Consider the following 27,591-nt stretch of genomic DNA (forward strand, 5'->3'; position numbering starts at 1 on the left):
TGTAACATTAATTTTAGACAATATAAAATAAATATTATGTCACAGGTATCTTACAATCTATGATTATTTTTGCTTACTAACTTTCACTTCTTAGAGTGAAACTGCATTCTTGAAACCCAAAACAAAAATTAAGATAAACAAGAAAAGAAAACCTTTTGGGTAAATAGTCATATATTTTTGTCTTTGAATTTTTGTTGACATCAATCAAATACAACAAAACAGTTATTAAATATAAAAATTTAAACAAAACATCAAAGATATTATAATATCTTAATATTTCCTTATATTAAATAAACTTTTCTATTTCAATATTATCAATGTTGTTAATTTAGTTCTCAATTTATATTTCATATTTATATTAAACTTCATTATTGTAATATCGTTATTTTAAATTGATGAAAATTATGATATTAACTCATCTTTCAAAATATAAAACAAAATTAAAAAAATTTGAAATAGTTAAATCAAATTAAAAATATCATTTTAATATTAGAATACAAAATTTCTTTACTCTAATTTTAGTGATATAGATAATTAAAAAAAAAACAATTAGAGTCTTTTTTTTTTACTCGTCCAAATATCCATACCATATATCAACCGTAATAATTGTTATGATTTATATATATATATATATATATATATATATATATATGTTTTGTTTGCAAGTAATATAAAAATATTTTCTCTTACATGATTTGGTTAAAAAGAAGTGTACTAATCACACGTTAAAAGGACATGCTTGGAGTAGAAAAGATAACATATTGAAAAGAGACCATATGAGTGCTACACTTGCAAATAGTCCACACATAGCACAGTGTCAACTTTATTTTTACCAAAATAGCATAATGTAGGTTTTATTTACACATATAACACATTTTTACTTTTTCTAGTTCATAGTTTGGTTCAATTTTAAATGTTTTTTCATTATAATTTTTTTTACCAAAAACATGTTTAAACAAATTTGGTTTCTCAATAAATAATTTATGAACTAACACAATAAAAGCATACTATATGGGTAAATAAAACCTAGAATATGTTATTTTGGTGAAAAGAAGTTGACATTGTGCTGTCCGTGTGAAAAATTCATACATTAACATGAAGAGAGAAAAAAACACTTTTTTGAATATTTGATGGGACTTATAAAAGATTTAGGGTTGTATATGTGTAGAGAGAGAGAGAAAAAACACCATTTTTTTTTAAAAACATCTTTTGAAGATTATATGGTTTTATAAAGATTTGAAAAGCATCTCATTTTTTAATTGTCCTAACTTCTAGGATGTTATTTTTCTTTGTAATTATTAGGAGATCTCTCTTTTTGTCTACTTAAGAGAGTATTTTTTGTAAGAGATTAAATATTTTTTAGGGTAAAATTAATATGTTCAACCATTTCTAAAGAAAATTTAGAGAGTCTCTTCTTGAGCTTCTTTTATCTTGAATCAAAAACTGACAGCATCACTGCTTATCTAAGGTGGCTTAGTATCCTAACTAGTGTGACCACCTTCTTCCCCTCCCTTCTTGTCTTTCTTTCCATCTTTGATTCCATTTACTTTTAGCATTTTTTGTCCATTTTATGCTTGTACAATTTATGTTGTCTTTGATATCTTATGTTATTTTCTTTGGTTATATTGAATTCGTCCTCTCATATTTTTCCTTGAGTATTTTAAAGTGAATCTTCACAACTAGATAATTTAGTTATGTTAATGTCAAATAGAAATTTTCATTATACTTTCTTAAACAAACATTAACAAAAACATTTTACCTTCTTAAAATTAACAAGATGAATGTTTATCACTTATAAAAATTATGTACTCTCTCATGTAATACTTGATCAATATCATGTATTGTTTTATAGTCATAATTTCTTATGTTCTTACTCACTTTAGCATCAAATAATTTGTTGAGCGTGAATCTTCTTACCTTTTATTCATATATCAACTATCTAATTTTTCTATATCACCTCATAGAACCAATATTCTTCCGATAAGAATGATTATATTTATCTAAATTTTACAATGTAAAACACAAACCAAGTTAATTCTTAAATCACATTATTGATTGTATTCCATCTTTGGTATTCATGCCATGCAAATTAATTTGGGAGTTCAAACAAATGTTAAAAACTTATAAGGAGAAGATGAAAGGTTAATTTATAGATTAAAAACAAAACACTTATTCTTATAATAATATTCTAATTTTTTTTTTTATTAAAATTTGAGCAATTAATCAATTAGTCATCGAATTAAACAAAATCATCATTCAATATATATATATAATAATCAAATAAAAATTTACCGATTTATACTTTGATTTCTAAAATCATAAATACAAATATAATTATAAAGTATAAATCTAAAACTAGAAAGAAAATGAACAAAATGTTAAATAATTTGCGGAAAACTAAATTGATTTTTAGCAAAGTTTATAAACTAAAACAAACAAATAAAAATTAATTATCTTAAAAAGAGTAAGAAAAATTGTCTCAACTTTAAAAAATCACAAAAAAGTGATGCTTCCTCCACCACCCCATCTCTCCCTACATCTCTCTAATGTTTTTTAAATTCTACATTTATCCTTTTTACTTTTACCAATTTTACTTTTTATTTTTTAAACTCTAATCTCAATCCCCTATCACTTTCACTTTCTCTTTCACAATTCATTCTCACTTACCTTCAAATTCACTCAAATAAACAATAACAAAATTTATCTTCAAATCCTCTCAAATTCACTCAATCACTCTCTCTTAAATCCATTCATTAAACAAAGGGTTATAGAAACTTTCCACATGGTGAAATTTTTTAAAAAGAACATTTTAATTTTCAAATCTTAAAAGATATATTATGTATATAATCTTTTTATTATTTTTATATTTATATCAAGGAAGTATGTCATCCTGTATGAAATTGGATACGGTAAAAAAAATATTGTTAAGGAAAAAACTGAGATACATAATTAAAAATTACTTAAATTTATTTATTTTTTAAAAAGATTTATAAAATAAAATTTATCCGTATTTATATACTGTTATTTAACCTCGAAAATGGAAAAGAAATATAAGATGCATAAGTGTTATCCAACTAACAATGGTGGTATGAATTACTCATTAAAAATGTGTCCATATAAATACATGTGACTTACACTCACAGGTGAATCATCAGGTACATTGCAAAAGCCATACATGATGGTCCCTTCAACGTTAAATATTGTTGGGGATGAGGATTTATCAAGTTACGTACAAAATTTATATATAAAAGGTACTCGACCAAAAAAACAACCTAAGACAATGTCTATACACTATAATCTTCACATTTCTGGTGTAAAAGAGAATAAGGATAGCATGGCACAGACGTTGACATTCATTTAACACATCTAATAAGAATAAAATAATTTGAAAAGAGTAAATTTTATAGTTTTTTAGAAAAAAAAAAACGTAAAAAGTAAGAAAAGATAAAGAAAAAAAATTATGTATATCAAGTATCATTCTTCCATAAGAAAAGCTCATTTCTCTCTTAACTTCTTGGTTACGGCAAAGGCAACACCTGCCACAGCCACGATTATGCCTGAAACTATAATGGCTGATTTTAGTGTTTGCAAAGCATCCTTCTTTTTCTCTTCCTTTTTCTCTTCTTTCGCCTTAGCTCGCTCCTTCAAACAATCAACCAAACATCAACAACAATCAGTGAAAGCCACATGTTGTCAAATCGAAGAACCCATTTGATTAATGATATGTAAGAGGTCTAAGAATGTATCCAAATAAATAATGATCAAATTATATATATAAACGACAATAAGTTTGACTTTGATATTGGATTATACATATATAGAAAAAAGAATTGTTCCAGTATTGAAGTGACATTTTCTTTAGTACCCTGGAATTTTTTTTGGCAGCCAGCTCTGATGATTCTGGGTCTACTTGAAGATGAACATTATTGCCAGATGCAGTATCAAGTTCCCCATCAATGTCTGCTGGTGGAAACGATATGTCTGAGCTCACAGGGGGGCTTCCCATTTTCTTCTCTTACTTTTTACTCAAGAATAATCTGCAAGTTGGAACCTCCGTTTTGAATTCGATAGTTGGAGACGGAGAGGAGAAAAAAAACACATGCATGATCGAAGTTTTATGGCAGATTCAATGCAAAATTATTGCTCAAATTTAATTGACAAGTGTCGGTTTTCCAAATAATAAGGTTGTTGTGAGAGTTCTATGGGTCCTCCTGTTCTCAAACTCTCCGAGATAATTGCTCAGACTCCGTTAAACTTTCGATGATTCGAACAAGAAATATACATAATGATTTCTTTAAATGATAGAAAAACGGTGCATACTGTTTTCTGTCTGCTAAATATTGCTATTATAATCATTTTAGTTCCGCGTTTTCTCAGGGAAACTAAAGTATACCTCGCTATCAAACAATAGGATATAACTCAGTCTATCATGTTACAATCCATTTTAACATTACTTAATTTAAAGGTGTCAATAACTTCAGTTATTTATAGGTTTAACAAAAAAAGACTAATTTTATATAGCATTAAAGTTTGAATTTTCACCTTATGAAAACTCCTTTTTTGCTATTTGGCATTTGAATGAATAATAGTATTGTTTCTAAAAATATTGATTATTTGTGAATGACTCAAATTTACCTTATTAATTAAATATCCATTCAACATTTGATTTGTTTAGACAAAATCAAATTTGTACTTAAACTTGATTATTTACTCAAACGTTTACTTTAAAAAAAATGTAACTTTGTTCATTATATTCTATTCTATATTTCAAATTTACTTAACACTAACTTTTTAGAATTTTATTTAGCACGAATTGTTATCTTTCTTCGAAGAAAATCATCTTCTTCATAAAAAAATGCATCTTCAATCTTAAAAACATCTTCATGAATATATCTTTTTTACCACTTTACTGAATAAACTGATGTACTAGGTCCGTAGAACACGGCAATGTTTGTGAATAAAAGATTCTACAAGTACCGTTGTTCAGCAATATTCTGGTGTAAGATGAGCCAGACTATAAATGTACCTAAGATGGCATCTATAGCATTTTGAATTTTTGAACCATCCTTGCACGATTACATGCATTTTCCGATGTCAGAACTACAAACAGGAGTCAAAGTAACGCCTGCAAGTTAGAAAATCAAATGGAAAAAATATGGGACGGTGTCTTAAGTGTAACATTCCACTAACACACCAAGATACAAAGTTGAGATTGTGCAAGAATGACACGCATGCTTCTTAGATTTGTATCCTGAAAGATATGATACAACTCATCTCTGCCTAAATTACATCAGACTCCTGGACAACCCTCATTGCAATATGAATTTATCTAATGATGGTAAATAATTATTTTAGCCGATGAAAGCTGAATCAAACAAGTTGGAGCTATATGAATTGCTCTAATGATAAAGAATATTTTAGCTGAGGAAAGCCAAATCATACGTTTTGATCACTAAAGACCGTTGATCCAGACTTTCATTGTTTAGTTTTGGACCCTTTAGAGATTTTCAACTTTTGCTCCCAAAACCACGAGGAGCTGGTCTTCCGGTTGTTGAGTCCACAAATACACTCCTTGATTCCGATCTCTTCCTCCTCCTTGCAGTGCCAGGTGGAGCCTGATACGGGCAGAATTAAGAAAACACACATCATCATATGCTATGTTAAGTAGCATGCACAATTGCACAAGCAAACACAAGCTCGAGATTTACAATTTTGTCCTGCATTTGTTTCACGACTTAAATGGGATAGTCTATGTAAAAAATATGTAGAAGATCCTGACTGACTTGCACTTCGAATCAAAGAATAAGAAAAATGAAAATGACATCAAGAGATTAGGATTATTTCAGAATCATCTCATAGCATGGATTACATGTCATTCCTATAGATGAGGTTTTGACTACCTAGTATTATTTTACACAAACTACCTCAGTTAATTAAAAATTTAAATAAAGTAACTTGAAAACTGTTAATTGCATATATATATAGAAAATGAAATCACCTTTTCCTCCGCTTTAAGCGCTTCCTCAAGATTACTAAGTGTTGGAAGTGATCCACTTTCCATTACACCCATCAGGTTCTTCATACGAACACGCATTTGGAAAAGCTGAGCTACAAGTTGGCTTACCTGATATATTCATTTCTCTGTGTTAGGAAGTATAGCCCTGGTAAATAGACCGCAGCTTCTAATGCACTTAGTTCATTTTGAAAGAAAATTCATTCTACATACCTGCTGCTCTGTTTTCCCTGACTCCACAGCAACTCTTTTTCTCCTGACAGGGGATTCTGCCAACAGTTCCGGCTTTTCCCTCTCCTCTGGAAGTAATCAAGAAAGGTTGGTTTTAATCTAGGTTTGAGAAATCATAGGGTAAAATAACAGTCAATTCTCCTTTCAATAACAAAAAAGCATAAAATTAGCACTTTTATAATTTGATAACAAAGGGAATCTGGGCCCTCGAGTGTTTCTGACAAGTTTGTTATGTAATGATCATTTGCACGTTGAAGATGTGTTTACCCGTAGCACATAATATGTATTATGCACTCTCAATGCATATATTATAACAAAGAAGAAGAAGAATATGCCAAATAATATGACCATTGAAACCTATACACGTAAAAAAACTGTGACATTCAAGCCATAATCATCATGGAAAACACCAATTGACTAAAAGCCTAGGGGAGAATGGATGAAGTATAAGAAACTCGGTCAAAAATACAGAAAAATAATCATTGCTGATAGATATAATTGAACTGGTAGCAAAAGTGGAAGTAAATGATCAAAGGATGCTCTATCATAAATCAGCCAGGTAATGCATGTCATCAACATATGCTGCATGTTTCCTCTATCATATCTAATTACCAAATATGCTCCCATGTCAAGAAAAAAATTACATAGATAAAAATGGTATGGGAAATTTTATTTATGGTCAGTAGAAAGGAAGGACCAGGGGTCATTGCTTCTATCATTGCTTCCATATTCAGCAAATTCTTCTCTGCGTCTCTAATCTGAGAAGGAGTAACCTGCATCCATGTAGATTTATATAAGCTTTAAAGCATTTACTAAATTAACACCACAAATATCAAGATTAATATGTAAATTATAGCAATGCTCAATTCAAGGCTCATAAACCAAAATTGGGAGATAGTGGTGGTCAGATAATTCCCCTCCATCATTTGCAATTTCCAAGGAGCATAACGTACGTAAAACTGTCATAAATATAATATTTAGTACAATTCATGAGCAGGATCTCATACCTTCCCCATACCAGGAATCATTCCAATGACACGAGACACGGAACCCATTTTGGCAACCGTACGAGTTTGCTTTAGAAAATCATTGAAGTCAAACTTTGCACTCATGATCTTCTTTTGCAGTTCCTCAGCATCTTCTTTACGCATCTACAACAGATGTGATTACAATTCATATTGAAAACTTTATTTTTGTATTGTAGAAATTAAAAAAAAAAATAGAAACATAGTGAGACTTACAACTTCTTGTGCCTTCTCTACAAAAGAAAGAACATCTCCCATTCCAAGTATGCGTCCTGCCATCCGATCAGGGTAGAAAGGTTCAAGATCCTCCATTCGTTCCCCTCGTCCTACTAGTTTAATTGGCTTTCCAGATACCTGTCATCATTGAACAATCCAAGTCAACAAAATATGAGAGAAGGGAAGAGATTTTGAACGGTAAGTTATATTAATCACTTCACAGTTCCAAATGTGCTTATTCCTTTGCACCCTGTTTTCTTCATCCAAAATGTAAACGCTGTCTCTTCAAAAAATCAATTACATATACCAAAACCTCCCATAATTGAGGGCATGCCAACTTCTATCCATTCACAAACTAAATGACGCATAACTAGTATATTTTGGCTCAGAAATCCAGGAGTTCTATAAGTCAGGTTTAGATATTTGCCACCCATTCCAAATTCAATGTGGCTATAAGATATTTATGGACAATATTGCAAAGGCAGATCCTCGAATAAATCATGAGTAATTAGTACAAGGTGCAGGGTCACTAAGTGTATTTCTATGAGAAAATCTGCAACATTTTCCTAGGTACTTACATTCACAACATGAGAGCAAGGATGCAATGTAACATTTGTTTACCCTTAGACAAGTTCGTCAACATTTCATTTTCAGGCTATTATGTTCTTGAATTGAAATACATTCCAGGGACCTATTATGTTAATACTTACCAGGGTAAAAAAAAAACTGTTTTATGTTATTTCAGAGACAACATAAAAGTTGGGAGGTTGAGCCATCAAAGAGAAATAGGCTAGTTGGGTGTCTGGAAGAGCTTATTTTGGCTTATGGAAGTGGCTTATGAACTTTCTATAAACCATTTTTACTCTATTTCGATAACCTACACTGAAAAGCTTATCAAAATAAGCCCCAATTTACAAATAAACTCTCATTTGACAAAATGACTTCCGAATAAATGCTTAATTAAGTCATTTACCCGGGCCTTTCACTGTCTGAAACCCAAAAGCTATCTTTAAAGGGAGAACTCCCCAAGTCTGACAAAAAGTCTTTTGGCCATATTAGTTGATGTAGGATTTAACACAACCATCATCCAAGAACTGAACATTTGGAGCATGAAGTTTATCTCCTTAACAAGTAAGCCAAAATTAGGATTGGATTCCAAGCTCTTAACCCAACCTTCATCTGAGGACCAAACATTTAGAGTATGAAGTTTCCCAGACTAAACATCTATTAGAGACCCAAAACTAGGATTGGATACACTTTGATTCTTAACCCAAATGATTGCCAAATTTTATAAGTACTTTTAGATATATTCCTTGCCAATATGGGATTTTAACACCATTGAGTGGGGTTATTTCTGATCTCTAGCCTTATGTCAATGTAATTGACACAACACATCACACAAAGAAGAACAGCTAAGATGGTAGGATTTCCTTTCCTCAAGCATCTATTATTCACATCTGTAAATTAAGGGAACCAACTTTGAAGGAGTTTGTAGTATTATTATGGGATAGAATGGTAAACGTTGCTTAAGACAAACAAATTGCAAGGTTGCAGCAAAGTTTGAATATAAAATATAAAATAAAAACATTTTATGAAAGCTAAGATAAAGGCAGTCAAACCTCTTTGACACTCAAAGCTGCTCCACCTCTTGAATCACCATCAAGCTTTGTCAAGATGGCACCTGTTATTCCAATCTCAACATTGAAAGTAGTCACTAATGCTGTACAAAGAAAATAGTAGCGTCAGAATTTTGGAACTGTTATAATGTCGGAGTATAAAAATTAATAACCTACACAAGGCACAAGATTACACCAAAGCCAAAAGAAACAGATCAGTAGTATGATTATTAATTATTAACCATTTCATAAATATAAATATTTTTTCTTTCATTGGACTATTTGTAGAAAAAAATTCCATTCATTTATAGGAGTACAAATACACTTCTGAATACCTGCAGCTTCTTGCCCTGTCATTGCATCCACAACTAGCAACACTTCTGTTGGATTCAATGCCCTTTTAACTTCTTTTAACTCATCCATCATTGTCTTGTCAATCTGTCCAATTGAAATACAACCGTAATCAATAAAAAATAAATGATTCAAGAATAAACAAAAAATTAAATAATTATTTGCTAGAACATTTCCAGTCCCATAGAGAATCACCTGCAGTCTACCGGCGGTATCAACAATAACAACATCAATTTTCTTCTTTTTTGCCTCTTCTAAGCCTTGTTTGGCAATTTCTGAAGGTTTAACATCGGTACCTGCTGTGTAGACAGGAACATCTACCTGATACAAGCTACAACTAATTATAAATATGACTACATATAAAATGACAGAAGAAAATGAGATAAGTGAAATAATACTAATCAGATCTGTGATGTTCGATTCAGTTGGTTAAAAAAATCTATATTTTAAGAGCCAAATATAGATCAATAAATACACTGAAAATGCCTGGGAGAAAATATATCTAGATACCAAAGCACTCCCTAACAACACAAGCATAACAGGCAATAAAACACATCACTTCCACTGCAATACTTTCTTTATCAGTTTTGTCGTAGTAGCAACAGAATCTGAGGGCTCCATAAAAAAGCTTTAATTGAAAATTTAAAATGACATTGATGGCAATATTTAAAGGATGCATCAAATAATTGCAACGGATCAACTTCAATGCAATAAAAAACAAGTACCTGTTTTCCCAAAATAGAAAGCTGGTCAATAGCAGCAGGTCTGTATACATCGCAAGCAACCAGCATGCAACTTTTTCCCTGAGATAAAGTTGAAATGATTAGCTTCAAATTTTCAGTAAGGTGCAGGAACTACAAACTACAAGGAAGGAGGTAGAATAAGTGAGAAGAAAACACCTGTTTCTTAAGATAATTTGCCAACTTTGCACAGACGGTTGTCTTCCCAACTCCTTGCAGTCCAGCCAATAAAATGACAGTGGGCCCAGATTTGGCAAAAACCAGTTCAGAAACCTCTCCACCCATCAATTGTACAAGTTCATCATTTACAATCTGCAAAACTCAATGATCAGCATAACACCCATTTTATTCTTGTATAGATATTCAGTACTCAGAAAAAAATAGAACAATATCTCATACAAATCTCACCTTTATTGCATGTGAAATATGCACATATTATCAAGACAAACCGAAATACAAAGATACAGGCAATAGTACAATAGTGCTATAATGCAAAAGTCATATGGTGCATTCCATGCCACAAACTCCAAATGCAGTTTGACAACCCCCGCCCAACATAAAACAAAAAGGAGATAAAATCAGTTGAATTCAAATGCAAAGTTCAGATTTACCTTAACCAATTGCTGATCCGGTCTCACCCCTCGAATGACACCAACACCCACAGCCTGATCACTGACAGACTGCACAAACCTTCGGACAACAGGAAGACTAACCTGCCAACACAACACGCATCTACTTAAGGCCCTGTTTGTTTTCCACTTTCAAAAACAGTTTCCTAGAATTTGAGACAACTCAAAAACATGTTGAAAAGGCAACTTACATCGGCTTCTAGAAGAGCTCTCCTAATATCTCGCATAGGCTCCACAATGTTCTCTTTAGACAAAACCTCTACACACATAAACAAACATACAAATAATTTCAACAACAATCTAAACAATGTAATAAGTCCTTAATTCTAGTAAAATTTGGAAAACCTTCTCCTTTGAGTTTGTTCCATGCAGTCTCAAGGCCACTTGTCAATTGGCCAAACATTTCAGCCTTCACCACCAATCCGAGGTCCCTTCTCACGGCCACACCCTTGGAGTTGGAGTTCACCCAACCCCATACCTCTTTCTGCCACACAACCCTAATCAGTTCATTAATTACCACAGAAAGTGTTTGTGTTAAACAGTAAGCAACATACCGCGAACCAGTTTCTGGAAGATAAGGAAGCCTTGGTGGAAGAAAGAGAAAGCTTGACTGATTTGGGAGAAGAAGAACGCAGGGTTCTGTTGTGAGATAAAGAAAGGGAAAGAGTGGAGAAATGGCGGGAACCTGCTACTGCTTCCATGTCTTCTTCTCTGCACAACCTCTCAAGCTTCCTTTCTATCTGTTATCCACAGCCACAACTCAACACTGTAACAACGTGGCATGCCTCAATGTTTCATCATCTTATTTTTTCTAATATCTATTCTTTATTAGTAATTAAAAAATATGATTAATCAATTTTAATGAATTTAATAATCACTTTGTCATTTAAAAAATTATTTTATTTGTTTAAGAAATCCGGAAAAATTGTTTTATTCATATTTATTTTATTAGTGATCAAACATCGTGTGAGATTTTTTTTATCTTCTTATTATACGTGTTTCTTATTTTATGTAAATTTTAAGTCTTTTATAATTTTAGATAATTTTAATTAATTTTTATATATATTAAGTATTTAAAATATTTCTATTTTTAATTAATATTTTGTATTTTATTTCTTTTATATATTGAATAACATGTTGGTATATTGTCTTCTATAATTACTAGATAACTTATTTATGCATATCACCTTATGTTGCAAGATATGAAGAAATGTAAAGGTTTATGTTAATATATTACACAATATTGCACTTAATATATAGATATTAATTTTATTGTTTTAATTGGAAGTATTTTGAATAATGAGATTCTCACATTTCTCATGTTTTTCATATCATCACCTGTGTTTTGTTGTGTTCCGAATATAACTACGAATTATAACGAAAGAAGAGTGCGAATTTTAAACCTTTCTTAGCTTCTGACCACTGTTGTTCAAGATGTAGTTTATGCGACGACAAGAACATTGTTGAAGTGAATTTTTTTAGCTGCAGAACAATAACACACTAAATTGAAAATGCAGAACCTACAAAAGGTCAGTTTTGTCTGATACAATTCCCTTATTACACCATTTTTCTTCTCCTTTTAGTAGCTTCATTCAGAATACGAGACAGGACTTCATTTCTTAACAACACTACTACACTTTGATGAATATTTCTATATCATGTTTCATATGTTCAAACCATTTCTCTCTTCCTTAAATATCCAAACTGACAATACAAAAAATGTGTTGAACAAAGCACACAGACAACTTTGAATTCGTTAAATTCTATACTTCAGCAACGGAAAGAAAATAGTTAGGAAAGTCTACATGGTTAATGACAGAGAACAAAGAAACATGGTTAAAAACCACAGCAAGAAACAACAACAGAAAAACACAAACACCAATCTAGTAGTAGTAGTAGTAGTGAGAATTTCCAAACGTGGAAACACAAATAGAGATCTCCCCTTTACACCTTGTCCTTTCCCTTCCCTTTCCTTCCCCATGTTGGTGCCTTCACAACACTGATGCCCTCCATCATGACATCAGCAATTATGCAGAAATCACAATTGCAGAAACATTATGGGAGTACCACTTCTCTTCTGTCATCCTGTCCCTCAGGAAGCAAGATAAAAGGATCAGAACTTTTCAACGCCAAGCTTCAGCCAACTCTGTTCTTGAATTTAATCGCCCAATGATGGCAGTTCCGAGGTTCTTCTCTGCAGCTCCTGCTACCGGAAGCTCAACCACCTTTTTGGGACATTTCTCTATATCATAAGTACTCAACTGAAGGCTTTTGCTCCTGCAAAATTTTGCAGGATCCCCCTTTGTCTGCCCAGTGGTGAGGCCACAGTCTTGAAGCCCAATTGCCAAAGAACAAATTTCAGATAAAAGATTGCAGGGACAACTGTCAACCAACAACCTAGTTCCTGCAGAAATCAAATTTTCGGTAGATGTCGGCAAACTTTTGGATTCAGTTTCACAGGCATCTTCAGTAAGATGACTGGGGCTTTGTTGAGATGGCTCTGCAGTGACAAATAGTGTATCTTCCTCATCGTCACTACAATCATTTCCACCTTCACTGTCAACCTTGTGTAGCATTTCTGAATTGCTATGGTGTCCATCATCGTCAAAAGAATTAAGGTTTGGACCAGGATTTGATTTTACAATAGACTCCTCTCTTTCCCTAAGTGTCTTTACGACCAGTGTCTTGAGAAAATTCATGACTTGTACTGCATACATTAAAGCAGTCAAAGGATCTGCCATCTGTAGTAGACATGCCAGACAGAAATACTGTTATTACAATATAGACCATCATAACCACATAAAAAAAAATACCTCTAGAAGCAAGATTAATGGAGCAAAAACACATTGCCACTGTTGCAACATAAATCAACCATAACCTTTCACCAAAACAGTGACTTTAGCAATGCAAGAAACCACTACCAAATTTACATGGTACTAAAGTGTAATTTTTTTTCTGAATATTCATAAGAATTAAAAGGTCTGGTTTGAAAATATCATGCCACCCTGAATGAATATTCAACCATCTAAACAATATTCTCTAGTTCCACAACAAGCACATGATTTAGAACAATGAACCTAGGCTACAACTCTAGCCCTCTACGGAAGTGTACTCCCTTTGCCTAGGGTGTCAGATAGTCTCTGAAGAAGATAAAATCTCAAAACTATAATTAATAAGGAAAGGAAAAATGATTACTGTGGCGGCCGATCTATAGACTCAACATAATAAGCTAACCTTATTCTAGATTAGAATTAGATAATCCAGCATAGCATAAATTCCGGTAATAACTAACATTTACCCAAAGCCTCGATTTCAAAATTAAAATCCTGAAACTACTAGACTTTTTACATCAATGTTTTCCCAGATCTTCAAAAATATCCTGAACCCCTGTTAAGGTTGAAAAAACTAATATTGCAATTCTTTTTTCACCAATTTCTGTATTCATTCCGTTGAAGACAATTGAGCTAACTTTACTACATATACAAAAACGTATCATTATATGTCAAAAAATGTTTGCTCCGCTCACTGAAGTTACATTCAATAAGATGGGGGTTCACTTGTATTGTAAGAATTCAATAACAAAAATTGGGGCTAAGAATAGAACTGTAAACTACATTTGTAACAGAAAATGATCTAGTCTTACTCGGGTCATGTTTGGTGCGAAAACCATTGCAATATTACGTGCATTCATCTTGTTCAAGCTTTCCATTTGAGCAACATCTGCCATTAAGTTTATTGCCCAATCTAGCAAGGCAGCTTCTGTTGGAGGAAGAAGCCTCACAAGCTGAGCACATTCTTCTTCTGACTGGGATTGCATTACCTGCTCAGGTGAGAGAGGGTCCAATACCCCAGTAGGTAGTTCTCTGAACCAAGCCTGTGAAGGAACACAAGCACATCAAAATTAATGAAATAATGTCATGAATGCATCCACCACTTACCCATTGGTTCAAAAAAGGGAAAAAATCAACATATTATTAAATTCACCTAGACAACTTTCAAATAGAAGACCAGAACAAAATCCAACAATCATAGACCCTACTTCTAAATAAATCTCAAAGTAATTAGAAAAAAAAAATCTGTGATCTTGACGGGGAAAAAATAGTTACCTTTATGAGACCTGCCAAGCAGTGCACATCAATGCCATCTGGTACAACTCCTCTGTTCAATTCTTCCCTCACAAACTCCTCTTGACCGTTTTCAGCATTGATTCTGAAGATTCCTTCAGCCTGGATATATACATTTAAATTTCAAGATTCAAGTCTAATTAAAATTAAAAAAACAATTATACAAAAGGTTTCTGGTAAAATCACAAGCAAAACATGGTAAAAATAATGTGGAAATTGGTCATCCAGTGACTCACATTACATTACTATTAAAGAAGCACACTTCTTCAAAACACCTTTACATTCTTCACAAGGTAAGGAAGGACTAAGAGCTAGGATAAATACCTGCAGGCCTCCTTGTGCATACAAATGTCTTTGCATTAACAGCAGTATTGTAGGTACACTATTTCCTCTGGCGTCAAAAGAGAGCTGCATAGAATCTGTTGAAACTCCAAAAACATTTGCACTGCGGATAGTAAATAAAAAATATATCAACGTTTAGGGGATAATAGAATTAAGGATACATACACCGAACACATAATGAACCAGGTATAGGAGAAGATCGCTGAAAAGTAGTTGATAAAACAAATAGGTTGCATACACTAAGCACAAATTCGGCATTGTGTACTTATGTATCAACAATGGCAGCCCCTTGACTGAAATGTGAAAATAACATCACCAGGGTTTATCATTACTTGCCGTGCCAGTAGCAAGAAATAATCAATTGTTTATGAACAAACAAGTAAATAAAATGGCCTTTCCCTGCCTCTCATTTTTCTTATACCGTTTACTTTTTACAATGAACCAAATCCACTTCAGAAAACGGACAACTTAGACTTTATCAGTATGAAATTAACTACAAATTATATATGGATAACATGACAGAAACCACTGACTGAAAAAAACAAAGTATAATTATATGTCATAGAGAGCCTTCGATTGTATCTACCATTCAACTCTTTTAGAAAGTAAGAGCAATGTAAAACTAAATCATGAGAGCAGAGACTTGATATGGGGAAATAGAAAAAGGTCAAAGGAATGATATATCCATGTCTATGCAATGATACAACCACAGTCAGCGCAGAATAACCTAAAAAACTCGATATGGAAACATAAACTTGTAAATTTCACCACATCTGTTAAGAACTGGATACCAACTTTAAAAATCCATATCACACAAGTTCAATTAATAAAACTCCAGGCATGAAACCAAAAATGAGCCCGTTAACAAAGATTTCTAACAAAACACTCTTTTCAGAACCCAGCCTCTTAAAAAAAGGTCCAATCCAATGACAGCAAATTTCTATGAAAGATTAAATTTTGAAGAAGCCCCAAGTTTCCTTGAGAACATACCTAGCACTGGGAGACCTCCTGGGAACTTCTGGTTCAAATTCAACAGGCAAACCAAGAAACCCATGGAAGCGATCGAAGGTGACATGAGCCACGTGCCTCACATTGGAAGGCCACCCAATCTCCATGGAAGAAGTAGATGAAGCTGTAGTGCTGCAGCCAATCAGAGACTTCCGAAACGTAGCTATCAAAAGGGTCAAAATAGAAAGCTGATCCCTTTCTCTTTCCCTTTTTCTCTCTTCTTCGTCCTCTTCTTCTTCTTCAGCTTCCAAATCCAAAGGGGACTGTGGCAGCACCCCTTCTTCCACAGTGGGAGCGTTAATAAGGGAACTTGGGTGCGACCCATCATTGGGTGTGAGACCACCACAGCTTGACGATGAAGGCAACTGAAGCACTTCCGTCATATTTGATTCTTTCCCTTCCCACCACTTTTAATAACAACAACACAATAATAATATATTAATTATTATTATTATGTTATTATTAGTATTATTCCTCTCCTTCTAATTCCTATTTCCTCACCGAAAAAAGCCAAGATTTTGGTGGAGTAGAGTTTCCTTCAAGAAAAGGGTCTCGGAAGGTGAGACGTTACCATCATTGCTTTGCCTTCGGAGACGAATCATGTCATATAAGAAAGAAAAGAAAAAGAAGAAGATGCGGTTGTTGGAAATGGTTAGGGTGAACTGCTGCAGATGATGAGAAGAAGAGAGAGAGAAATGTGCATAATGTAAGAATTGTTGTTGGTATTATTATTATTATTATTATTATTTATTAATGTTTGTTCATCTTTTTGGTGGTGGCACTGGCGATGCTTTCCACCTCACACCTTGCCAATCTGGTACTCATATAATTCCACCCTTTGAGTCCTATCTAATTCTCTTTCTTCCCAGATTCACTTCCAAAGATCGCACCTTTGACCCCACTTCTCCTCAACACCCTCTGGGTCTCACTTAATATACCAATGTTTTACCATTGTTAAATACCACATTAATTACATACAAATTTCTCACATAGCACTTTTAGCAAACAGTTTATGTATATACAGTAACACTTTTTACATTAACCACAGATTCATATGCATACTCTTTCTCCACATTTATCCACAATTAATAAGCAGTTTCTGCATTAACTGGACATGTTAATCTGATTTTGTATAGATAGCAATTCCAAATCTTGTAACAACTATTTACTTCATGGTCATAGAAATCAGTCTTCTTTTTTAAAAGAAACGTTTATGACATGCTTTAAATGTTTCTTTTTCAGGATTATAATTGTTATGACCTGATAACTTTTTTTGATAAGATCAAACACAAGTTATCTGTTACATAATTTATTTTCTGAGTAAACGTTACCTAATTACTAGAACTGATCTACCAGTTCACTTTTAATGCTTATACACAGTTAAGATGCAACTTTAAATTTACACTGGAAAACAAAACTGGCATTGAATCAAGTTCTGACCTAATGTATTAAAGAAAACTTAATTACAGTTCTTAACATGTCAGCTTTGGTCCAATTCTGCGTGAAGCATTTCAGTTGGGGTGAACTTATTGCAAGATTAATGCCAACTTCTCTACACCAGCAAAAATGAATGTTATGTTTTGAAATTGAGTTTGTGTAGGGTGGCGTGTAAGTATGTAATGTACTATTAGTCTCTTTAATCTGTGTGTCCATTTCATAGGGAATAACAAGCATTACTCTCACACACCAAACCAATCTAAAGTCCAAAATCCAACAAGATGATTAATGAAGCCATGATCACGACGTGTGTTCACTGCCCTATCCATTTCTCACTTTTTTCACTGAATTGTCACTGTTTTCTCTTCTTGGAACCTACTATTTTTATTATTGAGCATGCTTTTTGGTTGGGGTCATTTTAACTGTGCATGTTTGTGATGTTCTGTGTAGGGTTAGTCTCACTAAAATCTACCTAAACAGATTATGGTATGGTGGTGTGCACCTCCTCCCTGGTCCACATGCAACTCCACCACATAACATCATAGGTTAAATCATCTCAGAAACTCTAATATTGTCTCCACATGTCTTTAACATCCTTGTCACTGTCTCAGAAAATTTAATAAAGATAAGGTTTTGCAACATCTTCTGATGAGGGCCTTTCAAACTCTGGAAAGGTAGATTAGTGTAGTTCTAAACTATAACCATCTTATGAGTAATAATGTATACTGTCACATTTTTCACAGAAAAATTATAGTTAGTCATAGCAGTGTGGTATGTGGCTATGTTATTCGGTGTTTCTTTCATTGAAAGGATGAGAATTGTGAAGTGGAGGTGTTGAAAATTGGAATTGTATTTGTTTAGTGTTTTTTCCTTTTATGTTATTTTATATGTTGTATTTTAAAAAATAAAAAAGTGTCCCTTTCATTCACATGTCAATAGTTTATATATTAATATATGCTTCTTATGTTTTCAAAATGAATAATAAAAGTTTTAGGATTCGTGTCTAGAAAGTTAAGCAACGAAATTAGTCGCATTCAATCTTAATCAATTCGTTGTAGTGATATTTTACATTTTTTTTTCACTTTGTATCGTGGACTTTATTATTAAATTTGGTGAAATTGAAATAAATTCTTATATTACCTTTAAAATTTTAAAATAAATTATCCTAACAGCAAATAAGACATGTAAAATTGTCTTCGGTTAAAAAATACATACAGAATTGCTTTAAATCTAGATCATAAAAATAATTTTAGTAATCGTAAGGTGACACTTATTTATATTTATTTAGTGAATTTTTATATTTTTCAGAAGAAAAATAAAAGTAAAAAGTAAATAAAAATAATATCATATGAATATAAAAAATTTATATGTCACATTATTTTTTTTTCATTTATTTGTTGTTTTCGAACAGTGCTTAATTCACTTGTCCATAATTGATTTTTTTAAGGATGTCCAAATAATGCCACGTGTAACTGCTGGTAAAAAGTTATACCTAAAAGTCGTCTTCTCCAATTGTTTTGCTCTTTACAGTAAACTATACGAATGCAATAAATTTGATGGGTTGTTTCATTATTTTAATATTAAAGAATTCGTCATTGTAAATAATTATCTCATGCGTCAATTGCATTATTTTATGATTGTTTTCGTATATACCAATCTCAAAAGTTCACCCCAAAAATAAAAATGAGATCGTAAAATTTTATATAATTTCAATATTCAATAAATATTCAATAAACATTAATAAAAAATGAGGTTTGGATTACTATGACAAAGGATAGAACAAGGAACAATGTCCGCAATGAATTTGCTTGGGAATTAAAGAAGCAAGCAACCATGGAAGCTTTTTTACAATATTGATCAAGCTGGTGTTGTTAACCAATTAAATTTCAAGTTTTACTTTCAAAAATTATATTTTATTAAATGCATAGCATATTATCAAAATAAAATTCTAAATTTACTATCATAGTTTTGAAAGATTTTTGTTTTTGTTTAATTTTTCTTTTCAATGTTAGAAAACACTAATATCAAATTTTTTATTGTATTTTTATCCTTCACTTAATATTTAGTTAATTTCCATATATACACATTTATTATAATGTAGAAATGAAAAAAAAAACTTGAAAAATCCTATTAAATTTCAAGAGAACCTATTGCATTCTTTTGTTTCCTCAAAAGAATCGTTAAACGAAACTTAAAAAAAAAGGGGCAATTAAAAGCAATAAGAAATAAATAAAGAATTGCAAAGAGGTACTTCTTTGGTAACGGATATAATACCGAGACAAGGGTTTACATTTAGTAACAACAACTGATAAAATTTCTGTTCCGTTGCAAAAAGTTTAGATATAAAGTGAGAAAAGAGACTTGCTTGTACAAGCTTTATGTACTGCGTTCATAAACCAACTTTAGGGAAGAAAACCGTTGTGAATACTACTTAGAGTATTCTCTCTTTTATTTTACTAAAAAGACCCATAATTTACAATAATCTTGACGTTTAAAAATGTGGTAACTACAATGATGTTAAAGAAGGAGTCGCATAAACGATTATGCTAAAATTCAAAATGGCTGCCACAAACACACGTAGCTCTCCGAGTCCAGATTCCATGAAAAGGGCTTAGCTCCTTTTTTAAGTGACATTTATACAGCTTTATGGTTCTATTATTGGTGTTTTGAAGACAGCACATAAGGCTCCTAGGGTCCTACGCTACAACCCTACAGCAAAATCAAACAGAGCAAATATTTTTTTACTGAATGAAGCTTGCAGTTGAATTAAAGAATATAATTGGTTTTCATCCAACATGAAGCAATATATATTTGCCTCTGCATGATTTGAGATTTGTTATGTTAATTTGGTAAACGCCCGTCCAAACACACTGGGCAACTACACGAGATAATTTAGTGTTTGCAGTCATGCATGCGTAGCTACCATTCCAAAATGCATACGAAAGAACACTGTTTTATAATTAAAAACGACCTTTCCGAATAGCATCAATTTCACCTTCAAAAAAGAACGGTAATAACACGTATTGCCTAATAAGAAGATTTTAAATAAAAGGTTTAGAAATCAATTCATATCATACTTTAAAAGATAAATATTGATCTCTTTTAACCAGTTTAGAAACCATTTATGACTTAAATCTATAACCAAATTTAAAATTGGTTTTAAAAGTTAAATTTATAATTTAGATTTAAAAGAAAAATGAGGCAAATGTCATGTATTAACTTCCTATAGAATCCCGTTTAAATACTAGTTTTAAAATAAGCACAATAAATGCTTTGGATTTGATTGAGCATTGCACCAAACTGCTTCTTAACAAGTTGTTATCAAGCCAGATACTAGGAAAATAAGATATGCAAAATATCAAGCATGGTTATGAACTTCTAGTTGTCTCATTGAGATCTTTTGGATCTGCATTGATTTCGGAAATGCCCACCAAATGGGTCTTGTAGATTTAGCTAAACTCTGGCAGTGAATAATACTACTAAGTCGCCCACATCCAAACTGAAATACAAGCTGCTTCATACTTCATCCAATTCAATTCATCCGATTACATTTAGGAAAAAAAAAACTTACCAGAGAGTCAAGTTTGAACATCCAGAATTCCGTTCCAAAGTCCATTTCATTACACAGGTAAAAATTAAGCACAAAAAAATGAAAAATTAACCATGTCACCAGAAGCATGCAAATAAAATAAGAACAAAACATGTTATCATAAATCTAGAGGGCAGGTACTGGAAAATTTCTTATTATTAAATAACAACCAGACACCCTGGATCATACAATGTTATCATAGTTTGAAGCAAACAATCGTAACCATAATATAATTTTAGCAAACCAAAACTTGTTTTTGAGTGGATTTGAAAGTAATTTAGAATGGATTTAGAAGTAAAGTTTGTGAGAATTAGTGTAAGATTTGATTGATGTGACACTTTTAAAAAATTTGTTTAATTGATAAAAATTAAAAATTTTCAAAACATCCCTAATTATAAAAGTAATATAAAATAATAATTGTTAATGTTATATATAATTGTAAAAATGTTTAGGGTTAAATATGTTTTTAGTCCCTGAACTATCAGACGATTTTGTTTTTAGTCCCTACTCAGAACTTTGATGGTTTTTAGTCCTTATAGTTTTGAAACTCTGAGTATTAGTCCTTAAAAATGGACGGTGTTAAGTTTTTGTGGATGTGGCAAACGGCGATGCCACGTTATCACTGATCTCTGCCTTCACTCTCTGCCACGTGGGATCTCTGCCTTCAATTTCAATTCCGTTTGTTAATTGTCTTCTCCGGTGGTATGTTTTGTTTGTCGATAACCCTAACCTAATTTCGCGCTCTGTAACGGGTTCGTGATTTAGTGGTTCGAGTTTTTCGGTTAGATCTCGCTGTCTACTTTTTTTTTCTTCTTATTTTCCGTTTCTGATGTTGCAACGTTTTGGAATTGGATTTCGTCCTCTTTAGGCGTGTTGAATTTTGATTTGTTATTTATGACAGTGTTGTTTGTGGAGTGTGTTGTGATTATGTATTTGGGTTAGGTTATGGTAACGAAATTTTGTGGAATATTTTGGAGTTAATTTTTCTATTGGTGTTATAAATTGTGATTTTAACTCGAGATTTCTCGTTTTTGTTCCGTTTTTGGGTGAATTGAAACGCAGATTGTCAATTGGATCTTCATGAGTTCAGCAACCACTGGAGCATACTTCGTTTCCTGTGTTTCGGGAAACAAGAACGACCTCCTCTGCTGGGTTTTGCTCTTCTTGCTGCCAAAGTTTTTGGGAACTCCATTTGCCTACATCAACTTTCTCTTGATTCAGGCCATTGACAGGAGTCCATCTGCGGTGGGGGTTTTGGGAAACTTCGGGGTGGTTAATCTATAGTCATTTTTGGTTTGGTCATCAGCAGCAGCATATTTGGATCCCTGATTTCTGAGCGGTGAGAAATGGTTTCCTCTCAGTTTTCGGGTTTTACGAAGGGTGGTTACAAACCCTCACAGACTAATTTACTCTTTCCTGCAAACCTGCCTGATACTGGGAACACGGAGCATATTGAGCTAGATTTCTCTGATGTATTCGGCCCAGTTATTGTAGATTTGAACAACATTGATTCCACTACTGGTGAACCTGTAGAAGACGTGAATGAGTTGGTTTATGATGACCCACCACGTCAATATGACGATTTGGGATAACGTGGCAGAGAGTGAAGGCAGAGATCAGTGATAACGTGACATCGCCATTTGCCACATCCACAAAAACTTAACACCGTCAATTTTTAAGGACTAATACTCAGAGTTTCAAAACTATAAGGACTAAAAACCATCAAAGTTCTGAGTAGGGACTAAAAACAAAATCGTCTGATAGTTCAGGGACTAAAAACATATTTAACCCAAATGTTTATAAGAAGAAAAAAAAATTAATTTTTAAAATATAAAAAAATGGTAATTGAGTAAATTAAAATAATAATAATTATTATTATTACTAATATTATTTTTATTATTATTATTATTATTATTTTATTTTATTATTATTATTATTTTATTTTATTTTATTTTTTATTATCTCTGTGAATCCATTACATGTGTAACTGTATGTGCAGGGTAAAAATGAGAATGGGTGATGCATCCTGCAAATCTGCACAGGTTAGGAAAGATTAGAAAATGCGTTTCTCCCGCAAATCCGCGCTTCCAATCCCGCAAATCAGTTAAAGTAAACATGCGCAGACAAGTGGAAGCCATGTTTATGTTTTCAAAACAAGTTTTGAACCCCGCCTTGTTTTAAAACCTGTTTTAAAAAACAGTAAATACATCCCTCAAGATTGCACTATATAGTAATCAAAGAACATATTTCTACAAGAAAGCAAACCACATTGGTCACATCTTAAAATCTGCAAGTTAGGCAAACAAGCAAAGCAATATATCCAAGATCAATTGGGTAGAGTTGTACTGAACTTAATTCTATAGATGATATCAATAGTAAAATTATCGAAGGTAAATTTATAAAACACATTAAACATAGATCATAAAACTACCCAAGCTAAATACTTCTCAAGAAATAACTGTTTGGAAGATTTTTACAATTATAACAGTTCCAATTTTCTCAAACTCATGAATCATGCAAGAAGATAAAATAGACTGAAAGAAAATAAAATTAGCAACAAGATGACTCAATATGTAAAATCCACAACGACAATTTATCCAATAACATAAATAATGAATAAGAACCATCTATCATTAAAGCCAAGCATATCTTGAATTCAAATGTTGAAATGGATAAAACATTTAGCAGTAGATAAAGAAGCAATGGCAGAGAAAATACTCAAATCACACAGATAATAACTATGATAAAGAAGCTATGACGAGAACAAACAAATATAAAGAAGGAATTAATTGACATGGTTATCGGAAGCATTCAAACATGCGTGACCACATATAGCTTCACACATTCAAAGAAATCAGCCTAAAATTATGTGTAACAACAAATACAGTTCCTAACTCCTTAGAAAAAGCGTTATGGTAAAACTTCAAATAGCTCAAAGAACAACCCCACGTTTACACTTAGATGGTGAACAGAAAGAAATACAGAGGTTTCCGAGTTAAATATAATATAAAAAGACAAGGAATACTTCGCTGAGAGGGATAGATACGAACATTTCAATAGAGTCAAGTCACAGCCAAAATCATAGGTCACCCCCACAATTTAGCCAGAAACGAACCCTGAATTAGTGGCCAAGATGACCCTCTTAAGGTCCCCAATTACAAGCTAATCTCAACCGCTACATTGTTCAAATACACAGCTATTAAAACCAGAAAATGTACTTATAAATGTTTACAAGAAACAAGGATCAGGTTCTGTTCACGGGTTCAAGCGCCTCAACAGTGACCACACTATTTCCTCTAATTACCTGCAGAAAGGGGGTAAAATTATCAATTCAAAATCCAAGATCATAATCTGTTAACAACGATATCTTGATCAGCAATGTTTAAAAGAAGATGCAAAAGAACTCACCACCATCCCTATGTCAGTTTTCTCATTGCCATTCACTTCCACTGTGTTGTCAACAACTAAATTCATAAACTGATCAAAGCCACGGAGAGTACCAACAATCATGCGATTAGCATTCAGTTTAACTGCAAGAAAATACCGACCAATTAGTATAATTTATCACCCAATTGTAATACATCTTTCCAGATATGAGGCTCTTTAACTAATAAGTTTAGGTTTTCAATTTAGCACATATGGGCATATAATTGGACATACATCAGTCAAAATACAAGTAAAAATAAAAATAATAATAAAATATGCATGCCATAGACATCAGATATATATATATATATATATATATATATATATATATATATATATATATATATATATATATATATATATATATAAGAAAAACGATAGAGACAAAAACAAGTATACGTATTCCCTGATGAGTAAAAATTTACGAATAAGTGACAAAGTAACCAATAAAGAAGTTCCCACAAACCCAGTTATAGAAGTAAATATAAGTGTAATGACACTCTGACTAACTCAAACACTTGTCATGATTTTCGATGGAAGAAAAAAAATCATTGTCAAAGAAACCATACAAAACTTGAAATATCAGACATTGAAAACTTAAGTTCTAAAGTAAAAAAAAAAAAAAAAGTAGCTGAAACTACAAGAGGACTAAAGCACATTTCATTCCACACAGTTGTTTCATAAAATAAAACAAAACCGCTTAAGCTACAATAAATTCAACGCGAAAAATACAAAGATAGAGAAATTTGGAGTTTAACAATAAACCCTGAACCCTAAAACACAACACCGACACTCCAGCTCGAAATAAATCACGTGGTTCGATTTAAAAACAAAACACGCAAAGGTTAAGATACAGAATAAGAGAAGCAACATATAGAGAATCAGACTTACTCTGAAGCTTCTTGTCCATGTACCTGCCGCATCCTCGAACAAAAGACAATTGCAGATCAATTCGCAGTGAGTGTAGCGAAAATTGAGAAAATTAAAACGAAGAAAGTAAATGAAATTGAAGTAGAGAATGGAAGAAACGCTTACTTCTTCAAATCCGGTGGTTGCCCTGATCTGCTCATGGTGATGAGATGAAAGATAACAGTAGCAAAGAAAATTTGGTTCACTTCACGAATGTACCAAAACCAAAACCTAACTTCGGTTGCAATGTTCCCTCTTCTTTGTACTTCGAAGCCGAGCGTGAAAATGAAACTTAATTGCAACAAGGCCCATGGATCTCTTATTCAAAAAATCACGGACCAAAATAAGGGGAAGCCCATTTCAATACTTAAGGCCCGTTTGTTTCATTTTCTTTAATGGGAAAATTTATTTTTAGAGTTAAGTAATGCAAAATATAAAATATTTTCAGTCAATTCTCAAAATATATTTTATTTTGGAAGTTCTGTTTGATTTTTACCTCTAAAATTAATCAAATTTACTTATCAAAATACTTAAAAGTCTTTTCTTTTCCGAATTCTAATTTACTAAAAGAATTAAATAAATGCACTAAAAATTTATTTTTCAAATAACATCATTTTTCTTTAGGAAATCCTCTAATAACAAAGTTTTACTATTAAATAAATAAGTACATAATTCGACGCAAAAAAAAATGTATTTAGTCAACTTAGTCAGTCATAGACTAAGTTAGTGATATTTTATGTACGATATTTTAGTTTAGAATTTTATTAGATGATATTTTAATTAAATGAAAAATAAAGTATATAATCGAACAATATGATATATTTTATGATTAATATGTAAATTACATTAATAGAGTAGAGAAAAATAAAGTAGTTTTGATATTAACATGTCTTCAAAACCCATGTGAGTGCAATCATCTTCATGGACAAACTTTTGACACAAAATATACTAGTGTACCTCTCACACACATGTAGACACAATCACACAAATGTAGACAAACCTTTTATGGAGTTTCTCACTCTTATTTGTGCTCATAACACTTTTAGCTAAATTTAGTGTTCTCAACATATTCAACTATATTTCATATATCGAAGATGCTTAACTTAATTTAGTTAAAAGTATTATGAAAATAGTTTCATGCCTTAAACTTATTTAACTCGACTACAAAGCTTGATAATGTGTTTGAATAAATATCTTTAATAAGACATTTTACTTTTATTGAAAGTTTTGAAATATTTTATATCAAAATACATTGTTTAGAAAAAAAATAATGAATTTAAATTATGAAAATTCATTAAAGTATTTTTACTAACTCATGTCAATTAAAATAATTATGAATAATATAAGTTAAAAATAATATCAATTTACATTAATTTATAAAAACTCGTATCATGTCAGTTGATTAAAACTCTTATCAACATCAATTGATTTTTTTTTTTTGAAGTTTAATTTAAAAAAAATTAGTGAATTTAGTCTTAGTGGACAAAAAATCACTAAATTAATATTTTTTTGATTAAATACTATTTAATACTAATATATTTTTTGTCAATATTTTAATTGAAATACTTTATTTTCAAAATATTAAAAATTTAATACTTTTGAATTACTTTATTCAAATAAAATATTTAAAGAATATTAAATTTAAACAAAATATTTGAATTGAAATTAATTTAAATTTTGTTTGAAGTTATAAAATCCTCTATCTGAACCTACAATGAATATCATTTTACCTCGCACACTGAGTATTTTAATTTATCCTCCTCTCGTGAACAAATATTTATAAACAAATTACTATATTTAAATATTCAAAAGATGAATTAAATAAAGACGACGGGTTTCATTAGTAAAGATATTGAGCGAGAACATCAAGATGTGCATACATACAGTATGTTAAATTATATACAAATACAAAAGATAAAGATCCTATTTTCAAAT

At 31.8% G+C, this 27,591-nt stretch overlaps 3 protein-coding genes across 5 annotated transcripts; all 3 read right to left on the reverse strand.

Moving 5' to 3' along the window:
- Nucleotides 1-5,168: 5,168 nt before the first annotated feature.
- Nucleotides 5,169-11,605, reverse strand: LOC108329008 (signal recognition particle 54 kDa protein, chloroplastic). 2 transcript variants are annotated; one of them, XM_052872829.1, is made up of 15 exons: nt 11,376-11,603; nt 11,167-11,305; nt 11,013-11,080; nt 10,804-10,905; nt 10,352-10,504; nt 10,178-10,255; nt 9,648-9,773; nt 9,437-9,539; nt 9,105-9,205; nt 7,486-7,623; nt 7,252-7,395; nt 6,942-7,017; nt 6,227-6,312; nt 5,999-6,124; nt 5,169-5,615 (listed from the first exon to the last, which is right to left on the reverse strand). In XM_052872829.1, exons 1-15 carry the CDS (start codon nt 11,520-11,522, stop codon nt 5,508-5,510), a joined length of 1,695 nt encoding a protein of 564 aa, XP_052728789.1. In that variant the 5' UTR covers nt 11,523-11,603; the 3' UTR covers nt 5,169-5,507. The 2 variants fall into 2 exon arrangements, 1 of the variants encoding a protein (XP_052728789.1); XR_008246866.1 differs by having other exon boundaries at nt 5,603-5,615; nt 6,889-7,017; nt 11,376-11,605.
- A 962-nt stretch (nt 11,606-12,567) lies between these two features.
- On the reverse strand, nt 12,568-17,025 carry LOC108329009 (rho GTPase-activating protein 5). Its single transcript, XM_017562970.2, has 5 exons — nt 16,278-17,025; nt 15,270-15,390; nt 14,928-15,047; nt 14,465-14,695; nt 12,568-13,562 (listed from the first exon to the last, which is right to left on the reverse strand). Exons 1-5 carry the CDS (start codon nt 16,676-16,678, stop codon nt 12,945-12,947), a joined length of 1,491 nt encoding a protein of 496 aa, XP_017418459.2. The 5' UTR covers nt 16,679-17,025; the 3' UTR covers nt 12,568-12,944.
- Nucleotides 17,026-24,286: 7,261 nt separating this feature from the next.
- On the reverse strand, nt 24,287-25,935 carry LOC108328059 (probable small nuclear ribonucleoprotein G). Of its 2 annotated transcripts, none has more exons than XM_017561842.2 (4): nt 25,783-25,935; nt 25,639-25,661; nt 24,730-24,851; nt 24,287-24,625 (listed from the first exon to the last, which is right to left on the reverse strand). In XM_017561842.2, the coding sequence occupies exons 1-4, from the start codon at nt 25,815-25,817 to the stop codon at nt 24,566-24,568; spliced, it is 240 nt and encodes a 79-aa protein (XP_017417331.1). In that variant the 5' UTR covers nt 25,818-25,935; the 3' UTR covers nt 24,287-24,565. The 2 variants fall into 2 exon arrangements, with proteins under 2 accessions (XP_017417331.1, XP_052728790.1); XM_052872830.1 differs by having other exon boundaries at nt 25,639-25,671; nt 25,783-25,919.
- Nucleotides 25,936-27,591: the final 1,656 nt, after the last annotated feature.

The sequence above is a fragment of the Vigna angularis genome, chromosome 2 (genome assembly GCF_016808095.1).
Source record: "Vigna angularis cultivar LongXiaoDou No.4 chromosome 2, ASM1680809v1, whole genome shotgun sequence".
Classification (NCBI taxonomy): domain Eukaryota; kingdom Viridiplantae; phylum Streptophyta; class Magnoliopsida; order Fabales; family Fabaceae; genus Vigna; species Vigna angularis.